At 44.0% G+C, this 16,333-nt stretch overlaps 1 protein-coding gene across 3 annotated transcripts in view; it reads right to left on the reverse strand.

Moving 5' to 3' along the window:
• LOC135543501 (nck-associated protein 5-like) overlaps positions 1-16,333 on the reverse strand; it is a 171,682-nt gene that overhangs the window by 27,987 nt on the left and 127,362 nt on the right. For all 3 annotated transcript variants that reach the window (XM_064970812.1, XM_064970813.1, XM_064970814.1), the window contains 4 exons: positions 8,577-8,681; positions 6,974-7,162; positions 1,429-5,072; positions 74-179 (listed from right to left, as the gene is read on the reverse strand). In XM_064970812.1, the coding sequence (XP_064826884.1) occupies positions 74-179; positions 1,429-5,072; positions 6,974-7,162; positions 8,577-8,681 (4,044 nt within the window). The remainder of the gene's footprint in view (positions 1-73; positions 180-1,428; positions 5,073-6,973; positions 7,163-8,576; positions 8,682-16,333) is intronic.

The raw sequence follows: 16,333 nt of genomic DNA on the forward strand, positions 1-16,333 counted from the left end.
AGTCGAGTGAGAGACCCATGCAATATCCTGGAAGCCAAGCAACGTTTCATTACAGGACCCCTTGCTCACTCACAGCTGTATCGGAGCAGATCTCCATATCTCCCCTCATATCGCTGTTTCTCTTGGGGATGGAGATGCCAGGGAGAGATTCAGCTATGGAGTCACCCTTCCTCACACTCCTGTATGGGAAACATGATTTGATACATTTTCTGTCTGTCTGCTTAACTGATTTCATATGAACCATGCAGTTGGAAAGAGATCCCGGGTGATACATTCCACTGTTCTCACTCAATACGGCCTCCATATACACTGAATAAAAATATAAACTCAACATGTAAAATGTTGGTCCCACTGAGCTGGAAAAAAATCCCAGAAATGTTACATATGCACACTAGCTTACTTCTATCCAATTTTATGCACCGATTTGTTTACATCCCTGTTAGTGAGCATTTCTCCTTTTCAAAGCTAATTCATCCACCTGACAGGTGTGGCATATCAAGAAGTTGATTAAACAGCATGATCATTACATAAGTGTTGGGGACAATAAAAGGCCACTCTGTGCAGTTTGGTCAGACAACACAATTCCACAGATGTCTCATGTTTTGAAGGAGCATGCAATTGGCATGCTGACTGCAGGAATGTCCACCAGAGCTGTTGCCAGAGAATTGAATGTTAATTTCTCTACCATAAGCCGCCTCGAACGTCATTATAGAGAAACTGATTCTGATTGGCTGGGCCTGGCTCCCCAGTACCCTGCCCAGTCATGTGAAATCCATTGATTAGGGTTTAATTCATTTATTTAAATTGACTGATTTCCTTATATGAACTGTAACTCAGTAAAATAGTTGAAATTGTTGCATGTTGCATTTATCTTTTTGTTGAGTATAGCTATCCCCCTACCGTAGGATCTGAAATAACCTCTTTTTAATGGCTCTTCCCGACTCCAGTCTCATTGAGTGATAAATGTTTGTAACTACTCTTGATAAAAATCTGTCAGCTGAGATTTTAGGTATTATATCAATTTATGGGAGAAGGGGTAATTCTGTACTCTTCCAGCCAAGATAGCTCAGGGCTGACAGTGTCTCTAGATTCCAGGCTAGGAAGTGCTAATGTTCACTCAAGTGGAACCATAACTCAAAGAGACAGCTGGTGTTGCTGTTGTTGAGCTGTGTGTGTTTTTGTCTCTTTACATGCATGCATAATGTGGCAAGACTTGTGTTTTACAGCAGCATGAACACTGGGAGAAATGCTAAAACGACAATCCGCAATCATTTCAGCATCACAGGAGACAAGTTATCTAATGAGTGTTCTTTTTCCTGATCAAATCACTGTAATTGTTTGGAGGTTTTTACCTATGACTAATTATGCAAATGTACTTGAAATATTTGACAAATCACATTTTATGAAATTTGCTATGGTAATACTAACCGTCCAAGAAGCTCTTTCATGAACTGGTCTTTCCCAATGTAGGTTGTAGAACACTGGATCTGATTGGCTATTTGTCCCATCTGAATATTGCAATGATCCATGATCGAGCTCAGCTTGTTCTCCGACAGCGTTAGCTCTGGACTCTTTTCGAACTGGCTGTCGATTTTTTTCTTGTCCTTCTTTTTGTCCGATTTCATCTGTTTGCCTCCCAGCACAGATCCGATCCTCAGCTCTTTTTTCTCATCTTTCTCTTTCGGGGAGGTAGCGTCTGATTTCTTTCCATTCAAGGCTGGCAGCTTGCTTTTACGCAGGCCGAACCAGTTGGCTAGAGACGGGCCGGTCTTCTGCTTGGTCTCCGGTGCTATTACCTTCTCTTGACCCTGACCTTTCTGGATATTCTCCTCGATCCCCATCATGACCTTCTCCTCGATGGTGCAGACTGTGGGGCTCACTGGTTGCTCTCCCTCAACAATTTCCCCTTGGGAACAGCCTGCCTGGACTTTGACGCTCTTCGCGTGGTCTAGTTTTCCGGGGCTGAGCACTTTCCCACCCTTTGTTGTGGCCTCCGGGCTATAGAAAGGAGAGGCCGGCGACTCAAATGGAGGATGAGATGCAACCTTCTTGGGATTTCGGTAGTTCTTCAAGCCGATCCGGTTGGTGAGGGGTAAGCTACGCACTTCTTTTTGAGGTGGAGCCGTGACGCTCTCCCCCTTTGTTTCTTTTTGAGGTGGAGCCGTGACGCTCTCCCCCTTTGTGGTGCTCCGTGGCCCTTCAACGGTGAATCCCGATGTGGAGGCTCTCTCCGGAAGACCCTGGTGGCTGTTTGAGCCTGTCATACCTCCGTAGTGGCTCAGCCTGTGGCTGGGGCAATGGACTGGACTTTCCCCAGATCCGCTACTGGGTTTAATCTGTATGCCCTCAACAAACGAGCTCTGCCTTGTTAACGAGTTCCCCCTCTCTCCAGAGTTGGTGATGATCTGGGTTCGAATCTTCACATGTCCGTCCAACACACTGATGTTGGGTTTTTCCATGCAGTGGGTGCTGAAACTCTGGCTGCGAGCTTTCGCCCCAGTCATCCCCAGGACAGGCTTTAGGTGAGGTTTGGTCGTGACAGATATGGACCTCTTAAACAGTCTACTGTCACATTCCGACTTGTCACCAACCCCCTGCTCTGCCAACTCAGAGGTGTGTGCCTCCTCTTCCTGAATTATGCACTGGACCTCACCCTTAGTCTCTATGATGGAAGTCATGGCTAATGAATCAACATACACTGCCTGAAAACTGTCACACGGGATGAAAGTATTTGAAGTCACAGTCTCTTTGGAGACCGAGTTGATGTGTTCCTTCTCTTGCTTTCCTGGTATCGCGGTGGAGCCTTTCTGCAGTGAAGGGGGCGATTTCACAAAAGCTTTGAAGCCCATAGGAATGCGTGTCTTTGACGCTTTTTCAGTGAAATTTTGAGTGCTTGTTCCAGAGACGGGTGGGTTTGCTACAGCCTGGGGAGGTTGAGTCATACTACTGTGAGGTTCTGTTGGACACTGAAGGTGGCCCTGCAGAGTTAAAGGGAAACTACTAGAGGTCTTATACGACATAGAATGCCTATTGTCATTGGTACCTTTCTTACTTGTAAATGTGCTTTGAAGTGAAGAGCCACGTTGAGAGTTGTATGAGGGAGGAGGAACATTCTTTGAGCTTTTAGGTGCATTTTCAGGGTGATCAGGCACATGCCCTGAGGAGGGGAGGTAGAGTTTTGTGGGGACCCGTTTTGAAGTGCCTTTAGAGGGGGTCTCATTTGAAGCAGGGTGCTGCTGGCTCGATTTGTCCAACAGTTTCTGAGGTGCGATTGCGGTACCGTAGCCTGCGTCCAAGTCTATGGTATCTTGGCCCTTGTAGGGTGGGGGTGGTAATAAATGTTGCATATTTGGTACAGGCGGGGGGTGGTAACTCGGGGGTGGCCCCCTCCCAGTTGTGGGCGTGGATGGTTGAGCCCCTGGTTTAAGTGCTTGAGGTGACCCATCGTAGTTTGGTCTGATAAGTAAGGAGGTGGTGCGGCCAGGGGGCGGGGGAGGAGACGGGGACCTGAGTTCAGTTTTGCTGCTGGCTTCACAGTGTCTGTCTCTGGTAGGCTGTTCCCTGTAGTCCACATGGTCCAAATGCCTTCTTGGGAGGTGTGGGGAGCCGGATGGAACACTAGATGAGGAGCCCTTTCTCCAGTCATTCCTGCCAGGAAACTTGTTGATTACTGCCTTGGGGCTTGTAGTGCAGCCTGGAGCTTTGATGAACCTGGACATCTTGACCGGAGGAGAAGAAGGGAACTTTGACTCCTGAGCTGTGAATCCGGAGGTTGGTCCACTGTTGCTTGTGTCTGTGGTGGAGCCCTTAGAAACCTTCAGTGGAGATCCTTTCCCCCGGTTGCTGGGTATCTTTGAGCTGATGGCCTTGGGGCTGGTGGAAGCATTGTTCATGGGAGGGACAGAGTGGCCTTTGTTGGATCGATTGGAAGGTGGCTTTATCAATTTCCGTACTGGAGTGACATGCATTTGCAGCCTCTCTGGGCTTCCCTCCCTGCTAATGCTGCCGTTGTTGCCTACTTTGTGACGAATGGGCCTATCACGAGGCGACAGTGCAGCATACTCAGCAACCCCATTTTCTTTCCTCCCAGGAATTTCTTTCCGAGCCCCAGCACCAAAAGAGGACTGCTGAGCACTGAGTTCAATGGGCTGTCCGTCTGCATCAAATACAGCCATGATACTCTCCTCAGACTGGGTTTTAGCCCCCTTGTGTTCCTTGATTAGGGTGAAAGGCCTGGGCCTTCCGTCAGCAGACTGAGTTCGGCCAGGTTCCCTCTTCAAGCATTGTACGGGATGCAGTTTGTCAGAATCTCTTGAGAGGCTTTTGATGTCCTTCTGCAGTTGCTCAGCTGTCCGGCAAACAGGCAGCCGCCGGTGGTCGCTGACCTCAGTGTGCAGATCCTCAGGGTCGGTGTCTGAGAGGTGGAGGGGGCATTCAGCCTCTGTGGGGCTGATGTCAAAGTGTAACAGGGAGGGGTTTAGAACAGCCGAGGTCTGCCCCCCGGAGAGGAAATTGTTGATGAAGCTTTTGAGTTTTTCTGGCCGCTCCTTGGAGTTATAGCCGGGCAGGTGTGTCATACCCATGCTGCAGTTACTATCCCCTACTACGCCACTGTCCTGCAGCCCATCCCAGCTACACACACTGTCCGAGACGCTGTGCGACAGCTTCCTGAAGTACATCCAGCCTCCGTCCTTACTGGGGACGCAGTCTCGTCTGCAGTACGCCGAATGTAGCGACTCGTCGTCCGCATCATCAGAGTCGTACACAAACTTTTTGCCCCCCACCCCTGAGACAGGGGTCCTTCCCACATAAGTGGGCTTGGAGATTCCCTTGCTCCCACTCTTAATCCCCAGAGAGTAGATACCCTCATTAGAGTTCATGCAGTCCTTGTCACCCGACTTGGAGACCCAGGAGGATGAGGAGCCTTTTGGTTTTCTCCTCTGGAGCTTCCGCAGGCCTTCTAGGATGTGGCTCTCTTTCCTCCTCGTGGGGAGCTGCTCTTCCAGGGGGGAGCAGATGTTCCCGGGGGCCGAGGAACCCAGGCTCAACCTCTTCTCCCATGTCAGAGAGGACTGCAAGAGAAATACAGAGAGACAGAAGTTATTAGGAAACTCAGAGAGGACAGAGGGAGATTTAGAGACAGACACACAGACACATCATTCGAAAATGCAGCTAAATTGAGCTGTGCAACAGCAATCCAAGCATGAATATAAGGGTGTTCAAGCACCTGTAGTACTTCTCAGAGGATTTGTGACCATGGCCCACTCTCATTCTAAACAACAGAGTTGGTTGTGGAGTCATATGATTCATTTGTTAAGCTGTTACTCAGTCTGCAATTTGTTTTACTTCCTTTCACATGGTCTATTGAAGATACTAAGCCCTTTGGGTTATGGCTCAAGCTACATATTTAATGCTTTGATTAATAAATAAATAAACTATTAAATAACACATATGGAATCCTGTAGTAACCAAAATATATTTTATATTTGAGATTCTTCAATGCATCCACCCTTTGCCTTGATGACAGCATTGCACACTCTTGGCATTCTCTCAACCAGCATCATGAGGCATTCACCTGGAATGCATTTCAATTAACAGGTGTGTCTTCTTAAAAGTTAATATGTGGATTTATTTCCTTCTTAATACATTTGAGCCAATCAGTTGTGTTGTGACAAAGTAGGGGTGGTATACAGAAGATAGTCCCATTTGGTAAAAGACCAAGTCCATATTATGACAAGAACAGCTCAAATAATCAAAGAGAAACGACAGTCCATCATTACTTTAAGACATGAAAGTCAGCCAATATAAACATTTCAAGAACTTTGAAAGTTTCTTCAAGTGCATCAAAAAAACATCAAGCGCTATGATGAAACTGGCTCTCATGAGGACCGCCACAGGAATGGAAGACACAGAGTTACCTCTGCTGCAGAGGATAAGTTCATTAGAGAGTTACCAGCTTCAGAAATTGCAGCCCAAATAAATGCTTCACAGAGTTCAAGTAACAGACACATCTCAACATTGACTGTTCAGAGGAGACTGTATAAATCAGGCCTTCATGGTCTAATTGCTGCAAAGAAAACACTACTAAAGGACACTAATAATAAGAAAAGACTTGCTTGGGCCAAGAAACACGAGTAATGGACATTAGATGGGTGGACATTTGTCCTCTGGTTTAGAGTCCAAATTGAAGATTTTTGGTTTCAACTGCCATGTCTTTGTAAGACAGGGCATGGGTGAACTCCACCGTAAAGCATGGAGGAGGAGGTGTTATGGTGTAGGGATGCTTTGTTGGTGACACTGTCAGTGATTTATTTAGAATTCAAGGCACACTTAACCAGCATGGCTACCTCAGCATTCTGCAGTAATATGCCATCCCATCTGGTTTGGGCTTAGTGGGACTATCATTTGTTTTTCAACTGGACAATTACCCAACACACCTCCAGGCTGTGTAAGGGCTATTTGACCAAGAAGGAGAGGGATGGAGTGCTGCATCAGATGACCTGGCCTCCACAATCCCCCGAACCTCAATCCAATTGAGATGATTTGGGATGAGTCGGACCTCAGAGTGAAGGAAAAGCAGCCAATAAGTGCTCAGCATATGTGGGAACTCTTTCAAGACTACTGAAAAAGCATTCCAGGTGAAGCTGGTTGAGAGAATGCCAAGAGTGTGCAAAGCTGTCATCGAGGAAAAGGTTTACTCGTTGAAGAATCTCAAATATAAAATATATTTTGATATGTTTAATACTTTCTTGGTTACTACATGATTCCATGTGTTATTTCATAGTGTTGATGTCTTCGCTACATAGAAAATAGTAAAATATAGAAAACCCGGTAGTGTTCAGCTATGTGTTACTTCAATTTTTTTAAGCTGATTGAAACCCCATATTGATAAAGTTCAGAGACAAAGAAAAATAGACAGAGACAGACACACACACAGAGACAGAGTGAGGAGAGGTTGGTCTGGTCATCGTACCATTTTCCCACAGGAGCGTCCTTCATTCCAGGTGTAGGAGCCACTGGAGTATTCACTGCAGGCGCTAGACAGGGACAGCTCACTGCTGCTACAGCTGCTGCGTGGGTAGACTGGCGCTTGCACCGTCAGACTCAGCTGGGTCAGACACTTGGCCACAGGAAGTCCCGCCTTTCCGTTCAGTTGGACATCCTGCAGGATGGATTCCAAAGTCATGAGTTAGTGCCACATACATTAATAAGTCGGGATAAAGGGGACTAAGGTAGAGAAGGTAGAGACAATTATGAACGCTACAAAAACACTGATTAACAAGCCTTATTTCAGCTTCTCAGTCTAGAAAGTATAGAGTTGGGTCTGGACCCATACAGCGTGTTACACTGTATTTGAACTGAAAGGCTTTCCCCACCACTCTCCAGTGTTTATGTCTTGAATGGCTTCAAATCTAGTCTGGGACACAGACACATGGCTGATGCCAGGGGAGGAGCATGGTTTGGGTTATGAGCTCGGGGTGACAGGCTGATGGGCTCCAGTGAAAGCCAATTACCCAGGGAGATAAGGGAACAGCTGGAGGACAGGTGGCAGGGGTGAACAGGGGAGAGTGGGTTGGCGCGTGTCACAGAGAGCTTCACAGGGTCATATGAGATGGTAATGGTGTCAGAAGGTAAGAATATGGCCGGGAATCTATGACTATACAATATTGAATCACTGGTGCATTTTACAAGGCAATCCAAAACCACACCGCTTTTGTCTTTGTACATTAATGCAAAAAAAAAAACGGTGTTTTTTTGCATGTCTATTGACAGTTTTAAGTTAGATTGCCAGTGGCTGATATTTTATGTGTGAGACTTTCTGGGGTTTTCAGTATTCCTGTAAAGTGTTACGAAGGCTACTGCTTCAACTCTATAATTAGCCAGTGAGATGCAAATGATCAATCATACTTTCAGACACAATCTCCCCAACAGATGTTTTCTGCATCAGTCCTATTCCACAATTCTGTCCAAACAAACGTCGATTCAGAATACTAATCAACTGTTCAGTCAGAGAGATAATAGGAAGCGAACTAATTGGCCCAGGAAATCTGTACCAATCTGTACTGCAAGTATATCACATTTGCACGGCTTCTTTTCCCAAACTCATTACCTTGTCGCAAACACATGAATACATTATCAGATTTCAACATTATTACACAATCAATTTTTCACATTTTTTTTTGCCCACATTTCTTTACTATATATGAAGGTTTATCAGGTTGGGTCCTCAAGGAGTAAAAGGACACAAGACCAGAGTGAATTTTTTAAGACCTTAATACATAATATAGAACATGACTAATGTTCTACACTATCCCGCAGACTCATTTTTACTGAAGACGAGCCTCAATCGATGGTCGTCTGGTAATATGACAAGGATATATACCTTTAAGAATGTGATACTGCCAACTCTGCTTGCCGAGAACAGCAGATCAAATCCCCAAATAGTTAGATCTGGTATTTTAATCCTCCCTAATGATTTCTCTGGGCTATACGTCAGTTCTGATGCCTGGACAATACATATGGGTGAGGCTGGGGGGGAAAGAACATGCCATTGGTTTGTTTTCCATCAATCTTACATGAGGTGAAGAGTCAGTGTTCCTGGATAGCAGGAAGCTTTTGCTCCTCTCTGGCTCCAGGAGGAGATCAGAGGCAGACAAATCCATGATCCGAGAGTGGAGTTTCTGAAAGGACAAGAAAGCACAAGGTCTTACTGAATGTCTCTACTACATACAGAAATATATCAACTACATAGAGAAGGCATTTAACACATTCAACTGAAAGGAAGAATCTGGCAATCAAACAACAATATTATATTGCATGCTATTTTGCGTTTCATATTGGTGCTCTGTATCAATCGCACCTTTCCAGTAGTAGATTAATGAATACATAATAGAAAGTCTACCATCAAACATAAATAATTTTCATTCAAATCTCACAACGAAAACAAACAAAAAATCACATTTGAGCAGGTCGCAAAAACGCTTTGGTTCAGCCGTACTTTCCCAGAGCTTGAAAGTAAATCTCTTTCTCCCTCCACTGAGATTGTATGCAGGGCACTCTTCAATAGTCTTAGACTCAATGTCATTAATGTCATCTGTTAAGAATAATTCATGTGAATGGGAAATAATTGCATTGGGGAGCGAGGGATTCCTTTGATTTTTGTATTCATATTCAAACACTATTTTACGATCCATTATTTTCTTTGGTTTCCGTTCACAGGGGAAGGATACAAAACCAAATACATTTTCACATATTAATCCTCCAACCTAATTACTGCCCAGTTCCCCGTGCTCGGATCTACTTAACGGCAAACGTGCTGTAACAAAACACTCGATTTATGCCACATTCCCCTCCAAAGGCAACTTTAATGCTCGTTGAGGGAGGACATTTTCTGCTGCGCTCATATCTATTTTGAATTTCTCCATCTCGATAATGAAATACAATTGCCAGACTCCTGTACTCTGCACTAACTTTCCTTCCCGTGCTGTGTACGCCCACTCTAGATGAACATGACCGCAGGAAGAAGTTCACGCTGCCTTCGATGCGGCGATGAGTCACCTTGCGGAACATTTCGTGTATAGTATATTGGCTTAAGTCCGTCTTCCTTCAGTGTCCTCCACAATTAATCCCAATCATTTGAAAGTTATGAAAAGCATTATTTGCATGACATCATTAGTTGGAGACGCGGGCGACATCCCACAGTGTTCCTTTAACATAAATTAAGTATATCTGAATAAAAAAAGACAGGGAGAGAGTATACAATATGACAGGCCCGAGCCTGATATATGCTTACCTCTTTTCTTACTCAGTACAACAATAGAAATGCAATTTCTACCTCACCTCATCTCTGTTCTGCTACTCAGACTACCCAGATGGCTCCTTGAGTATGAAGCTACTCCTCTACTAAATCACAGAGGACACTAAGAACATGTTTATTAAACAACAGTTTCACACCTCGTAAACTCTCTGCTGCACAGCTGTGCCATTCAGGAAGCACTGATCTCAAACTCCTTGCCCAAGGCCAAACCATAGTATCACATCATCCATTATTTCATAAAAACATCCTTCATGTTACCACCTGTTTAAGTGCTAGATTCCGATGCAAGATTTTGCCATTCTAGAGTTTGTATGTGCTATCAACTGTTACACTGAGTATCAGGGACAGAGCTACAGTATGGAGGTGACCTTCCGAAAATAACCTTCAGCATGAAGACACCGGCTCACTACATAAGTCCACTGATCCAACAATGAAACAGAGAGCCAGACAATAAGTCGAAAAGCTTGTAATAAAATCAGTCCCAGTGCTAGTGATCAACACACCGGCCGAGCCCTGGGGTCCCGGAGGCTTCGAGCTAACAAGCCTTCCTGCAAATGCAGTGTGAAAGCCATAGAGATAGATACACTATTGCATTGTATCTATATATACAGTGGAAACCATATTCCTGGAAGCCATATTCTTTTTACTTGGGATGACAGCCCCTTGTAACCAGTTTCTTTTGAATCTCCAAGACAAAATGCATTCATGATGAGAGGGATAACAATCCTAGTCCTTTGTTTCATAAACCCAGCCTTGGGCATTGACAATTGCCACTTTAACATTGTGTTCAGAACATCCATGGACTACTGTCAGAGGATCAATAGTCACAATCTCACTGAAAGCAACCAACCAAAGCCACCTGAAGACCTTCCAGGAATTTACAGGTAGGTCTCCTTCACTACAAGGCTCAATATGTTATAAATAATTTGTGATGACTGCTGCACTAGTGTAACACACGTCATGCAATGTGAAGTGAGGCTTTAGAAGTAGAACACCAGCTAATACATGTATCTTCACCATATGGCGTCCCTTAGGCTAAAGAAACACTTCCCAGGACATACGTCTTGGTTGCCTTGACATCGAATCTCAATGCATTGCATTCCTGGTTTGCATTTGCCCGGTTCACCAACTGCTTCTCTGATAGAGTTCAGTGTTTCAAATCGGAGGGTCTGTTGTCCGGGCCTCTGGCAGTCTCTATGGGGATGCCACAGGGTTCATTTCTTGGATAGACTCTCTTCTCTGTATACATCAATGATGTCGCACTTGCTGCTGGTGAGTCTCTGATCCACCTCTACGCAGACGACACCATTCTGTATACTTCTGGCCCTTCTTTGGACACTGTGTTAACAACCCTCCAGGCGAGCTTCAATGCCATACAACACTCCTTCCGTGGCCTCCAATTGCTCTTAAATACAAGTAAAACTACATGCATGCTCTTCAACCGATCGCTGCCTGCACCTGCCCGCCTGTCCAACATCACTACTCTGAACGGCTCTGACTTAGAATATGTGGACAACTACAAATACAGTGCCTTGCGAAAGTATTCGCCCCCCTTGAACTTTGCGAACTTATGCCACATTTCAGGCTTCAAACATAAAGATATAAAACTGTATTTTTTTGTGAAGAATCAACAACAAGTGGGACACAATCATGAAGTGGAACGACATTTATTGGATATTTCAAACTTTTTTAACAAATCAAAAACTGAAAAATTGGGCATGCAAAATTATTCAGCCCCCTTAAGTTAATACTTTGTAGCGCCACCTTTTGCTGCGATTACAGCTGTAAGTCGCTTAGGGTATGTCTCTATCAGTTTTGCACATCGAGAGACTGAAATTTTTTCCCATTCCTCCTTGCAAAACAGCTCGAGCTCAGTGAGGTTGGATGGAGAGCATTTGTGAACAGCAGTTTTCAGTTCTTTCCACAGATTCTCGATTGGATTCAGGTCTGGACTTTGACTTGGCCATTCTAACACCTGGATATGTTTATTTTTGAACCATTCCATTGTAGATTTTGCTTTATGTTTTGGATCATTGTCTTGTTGGAAGACAAATCTCCGTCCCAGTCTCAGGTCTTTTGCAGACTCCATCAGGTTTTCTTCCAGAATGGTCCTGTATTTGGCTCCATCCATCTTCCCATCAATTTTAACCATCTTCCCTGTCCCTGCTGAAGAAAAGCAGGCCCAAACCATGATGCTGCCACCACCATGTTTGACAGTGGGTATGGTGTGTTCAGGGTGATGAGCTGTGTTGCTTTTACGCAAAACATAACGTTTTGCATTGTTGACAAAAAGTTAAATTTTGGTTTCATCTGACCAGAGCACCTTCTTCCACATGTTTGGTGTGTCTCCCAGGTGGCTTGTGGCAAACTTTAAACAACACTTTTTATGGATATCTTTAAGAAATGGCTTTCTTCTTGCCACTCTTCCATAAAGGCCAGATTTGTGCAATATACGACTGATTGTTGTCCTATGGACAGAGTCTCCCACCTCAGCTGTAGATCTCTGCAGTTCATCCAGAGTGATCATGAGCCTCTTGGCTGCATCTCTGATCAGTCTACTCCTTGTATGAGCTGAAAGTTTAGAGGGATGGCCAGGTCTTGGTAGATTTGCAGTGGTCTGATACTCCTTCCATTTCAATATTATCGCTTGCACAGTGCTCCTTGGGATGTTTAAAGCTTGGGAAATCTTTTTGTATCCAAATCCGGCTTTAAACTTCTTCACAACAGTATCTCGGACCTGCCTGGTGTGTTCCTTGTTCTTCATGATGCTCTCTGCGCTTTTAACGGACCTCTGAGACTATCACAGTGCAGGTGCATTTATATGGAGACGTGATTACACACAGGTGGATTGTATTTATCATCATTAGTCATTTAGGTCAACATTGGATCATTCAGAGATCCTCTCTGAACTTCTGGAGAGAGTTTGCTGCACTGAAAGTAAAGGGGCTGAATAATTTTGCACGCCCAATTTTTCAGTTTTTGATTTGTTAAAAAAGTTTGAAATATCCAATAAATGTTGTTCCACTTCATGATTGTGTCCCACTTGTTGTTGATTCTTCACAAAAAAATACAGTTTTATATCTTTATGTTTGAAGCCTGAAATGTGGCAAAAGGTCGCAAAGTTCAAGGGGGCGAATACTTTCGCAAGGCACTGTACCTAGGTGTCTGGTTAGACTGTAAACTCTCCTTCCAGACTCACATCAAACATCTCCAATCCAAAGTTAAATCTAGAATTGGCTTCCTATTTTGCAACAAAGCATCCTTCACTCATGCTGCCAAACATACTCTTGTAAAACTGACCATCCTACCAATCCTCAACTTCGGCGATGTCATTTACAAAATAGCCTCCAATACCCTACTCAATAAATTGGATGCAGTCTATCACAGTGCCATCTGTTTTGTCACCAAATCCCCATATACTACCCACCACTGCGACCTGTATGCTCTCGTTGGCTAGCCCTCGCTTCATACTTGTCGCCAAACCCACTGGATCCAGGTCATCTACAAGACCCTGCTAGGTAAAGTCCCCCCTTATCTCAGCTCGCTGGTCACCATGGCAGCACCCACCTGTAGCACGCGCTCCAGCAGGTATATCTCTCTGGTCACCCCCAAAACCAATTCTTCCTTTGGCCGCCTCTCCTTCCAGTTCTCTGATGCCAATGACTGGAACGAACTGCAAAAATCTCTGAAACTGGAAACACTTATCTCCCTCACTAGCTTTAAGCACCAGCTGTCAGAGCAGCTACTGTATTTATTTATTTATTTATTTTGCTCCTTTGCACCCCATTATTTCTATCTCTACTTTGCACATTCTTCCCACTGAAAATCAACCAATCCAACGTTTTACTTGCTATATTGTATTTGCTTCGCCACCATGGCCTTTTTTGCCTTTACCTCCCTTATCTCACCTCATTTGCTCACATCATATATATACTTATTTTTCTATTGTATTATTGACTGTATGTTTGTTTTACTCCATGTGTAACTCTGTGTTGTTGTATGTGTCGAGCTGCTTTGCGTTATCTTGGCCAGGTCTCAATTGTAAATGAGAACTTGTTCTCAACTTGCCTACCTGTTTAAATAAAGGTGAAATAATAAATAAATAAAATAAAAATTTGTATAGATCAAGTTTGAAAAGGTGCAATGGCTTGCTTGGGTGTGAGAGCCACCCGCTGCGAAACACAGAGAATGGATAGAAATAGTTCCAAGTGGTGCTGTTAATTGTCGATGCATTTATACAGTATGTGCAAATTAGAGTGAATTGGAACTAGTTTAAGGGAACATGGATTTAAACTGGAGATGTGGATTAAATCAAATTTATGACGATCCCTTTATCTCCCCAGCGTGCCAAATTAATCCTCCCTCTTGTTTCTCTTTCCGTAATCTCAGCCCCATTTAGACTGAGTTTAAGGGGACACTGACTCTATCCTGCAGACCAGCTAAACGATAATAGGCTATAATGGCAACATTCTAATGGATTAAATCATATTGATTTCCAATGGATTTTTGTAAAAGTAATTGGTTTGTATTTTGATGTGCATGTGTGTGTGTGGGTTGGTTCTTCTAACCGTGTGAGGATCTAAAATCCCATTAAGTTCCCACAAGGATAGTAAAATCAGGAAAACTCTCCCTCGTGGGGACATGACCCACGTCCCAATGAGGACAAAGGTTATTGTAAGCTTAGGGGTTGGGTTTAGGGTTAGAACTAGGGTTAGGGTTAAGGGAAAATAGGATTCTGAATGGAAATACATTTTACGTCCCCATGGGGATAGAAGAAGAAAAACTGTTTGTGTGTGAAATTTCAAATGAGTTGAAATTGCTCGACCCATCGTGCAGTCTGGTTCTCTAGTACTGTACAGCATATTGTGTGCTATCAGGGACCTGGAGGGACATCAATACTCTCTTTCAGATCTAATAGGCTATTTGACTATTTTCTGGAAATTCTGAACCTTGAGGTCATCTCGGTGGAATGCTCCGTATTTTATTATTGTCCCAAGTCAATTTGGTCCAGAAGCGGTCACGATCGATTGGGATGTGGAAAAGGATTAGACCCAATGTGCTCTCTTGTTCCCCATTGTCAGTTAACTTATGAAATATAGAAATAATGATAGAGCTGTTTAAACTGGATGAAATGGGAATGTAGTACAGTATATAAACATCATATTGAGCCTCTAATCAATTTGATTTCATCCCTCCCTTTTTTTATGCACAGTTCATGCACATATGATGATAAATAGTTTTCAATTAGTTTGTTAGGTATAATCAAATTGTTACATAAAATATGTTGTTTATTGCTTACACATTTATGCAAAGACTTAAAATGTAAGAATTAAAGGTAAGTGACAGTAATTAAATGAAAAGGTTTTAAAACACGATCTGCTTATTTGTAGTTCAAATTTGAAAATCATATTCATATCATGTACATAACTGTGAATTAACGGAGGCAAAATATACCTACTACAGCTTGTTCTAAACCAAGTATTTCCTTGAATACCGCTTAACTTCCCATTATGACCTAAAGTTTATATGTAGATGAGAATTCTTCCCCTGTAGCTGACTCAGTCCAGGTTGTCCTTTACAGTGGACTTAACATGCCAGATGGCGTCTCTCTCACCATAAAGCCCGTAACAGAAATGTAGTCCTCTCTGAAGCCCTATCGCTCCTCTCCAGGGTATAGGCTGTCCACACAGGGGGATGGGAGTGGTTGAGTGTCAGGATAAGAGAAGGGGGGCTGATGTTATCGTAGGGGTGCAGGATTACACTTCCTCAGCACAGTCATCAATGATTCAGTCAATAGTGTCACAAGGCCTCCGATGGGGAGTGGTGGGGAGAGGGGGGGACATGGGGGCGGACAGCTCCCCCATCTCTGTGTCTCTTAGGGCTAACCTCACTGTACCTGACCGCGTGGAAGTGTGATCTCGCCAAGGACGGAGGCGCACTGAGGGAGCTCGCCTTCTCTGTTACTACCTATTACCTAATCTGCGTTTGATTCTGCACTCACGGCTTGGTCTTCCCTTAATCAGAGGATACAGGTAACGTATATAGCAGGGAATTGGCTAAACTAAGACAAAACATGACTCTCGTACTCCACTGAGACATTAACCAGAATAGGAATACTGTGCAGGCAGTCCAGTTAACAAACCTCCAGCAAAGACAACACTTTGAGGGGAACCATAGTGCAAAAGCCAATCAAAATTCAGAAGGCAAAAATGACTGAATGGTACTGCGTAGCTACTACGTCCTGCCGGAGGGGCCTGGGAAGTTTCCACGGCAACCAGGACCTACTTTTACGGATAATTGTCAACTCAATTACCACTCCCCTGTCACTTTTGATAAGGCTGCCTAAGTGGAAGGAGGGAATTATTGTTCGCTACTTATACACCTTACTAAACACCTGGCCGAACTGCAGCAAACAGAGCTTTGTAGCATGTGAAATGCCAAATTACATGAGGTGACAGCAGGTCAAGCATATTCCCAGTATTCCAAATCACAATCTCAATAGAGAGCAGTGATTCG

Source organism: Oncorhynchus masou, chromosome 7 (genome assembly GCF_036934945.1).
Source record: "Oncorhynchus masou masou isolate Uvic2021 chromosome 7, UVic_Omas_1.1, whole genome shotgun sequence".
Lineage (NCBI taxonomy): Eukaryota > Metazoa > Chordata > Actinopteri > Salmoniformes > Salmonidae > Oncorhynchus > Oncorhynchus masou.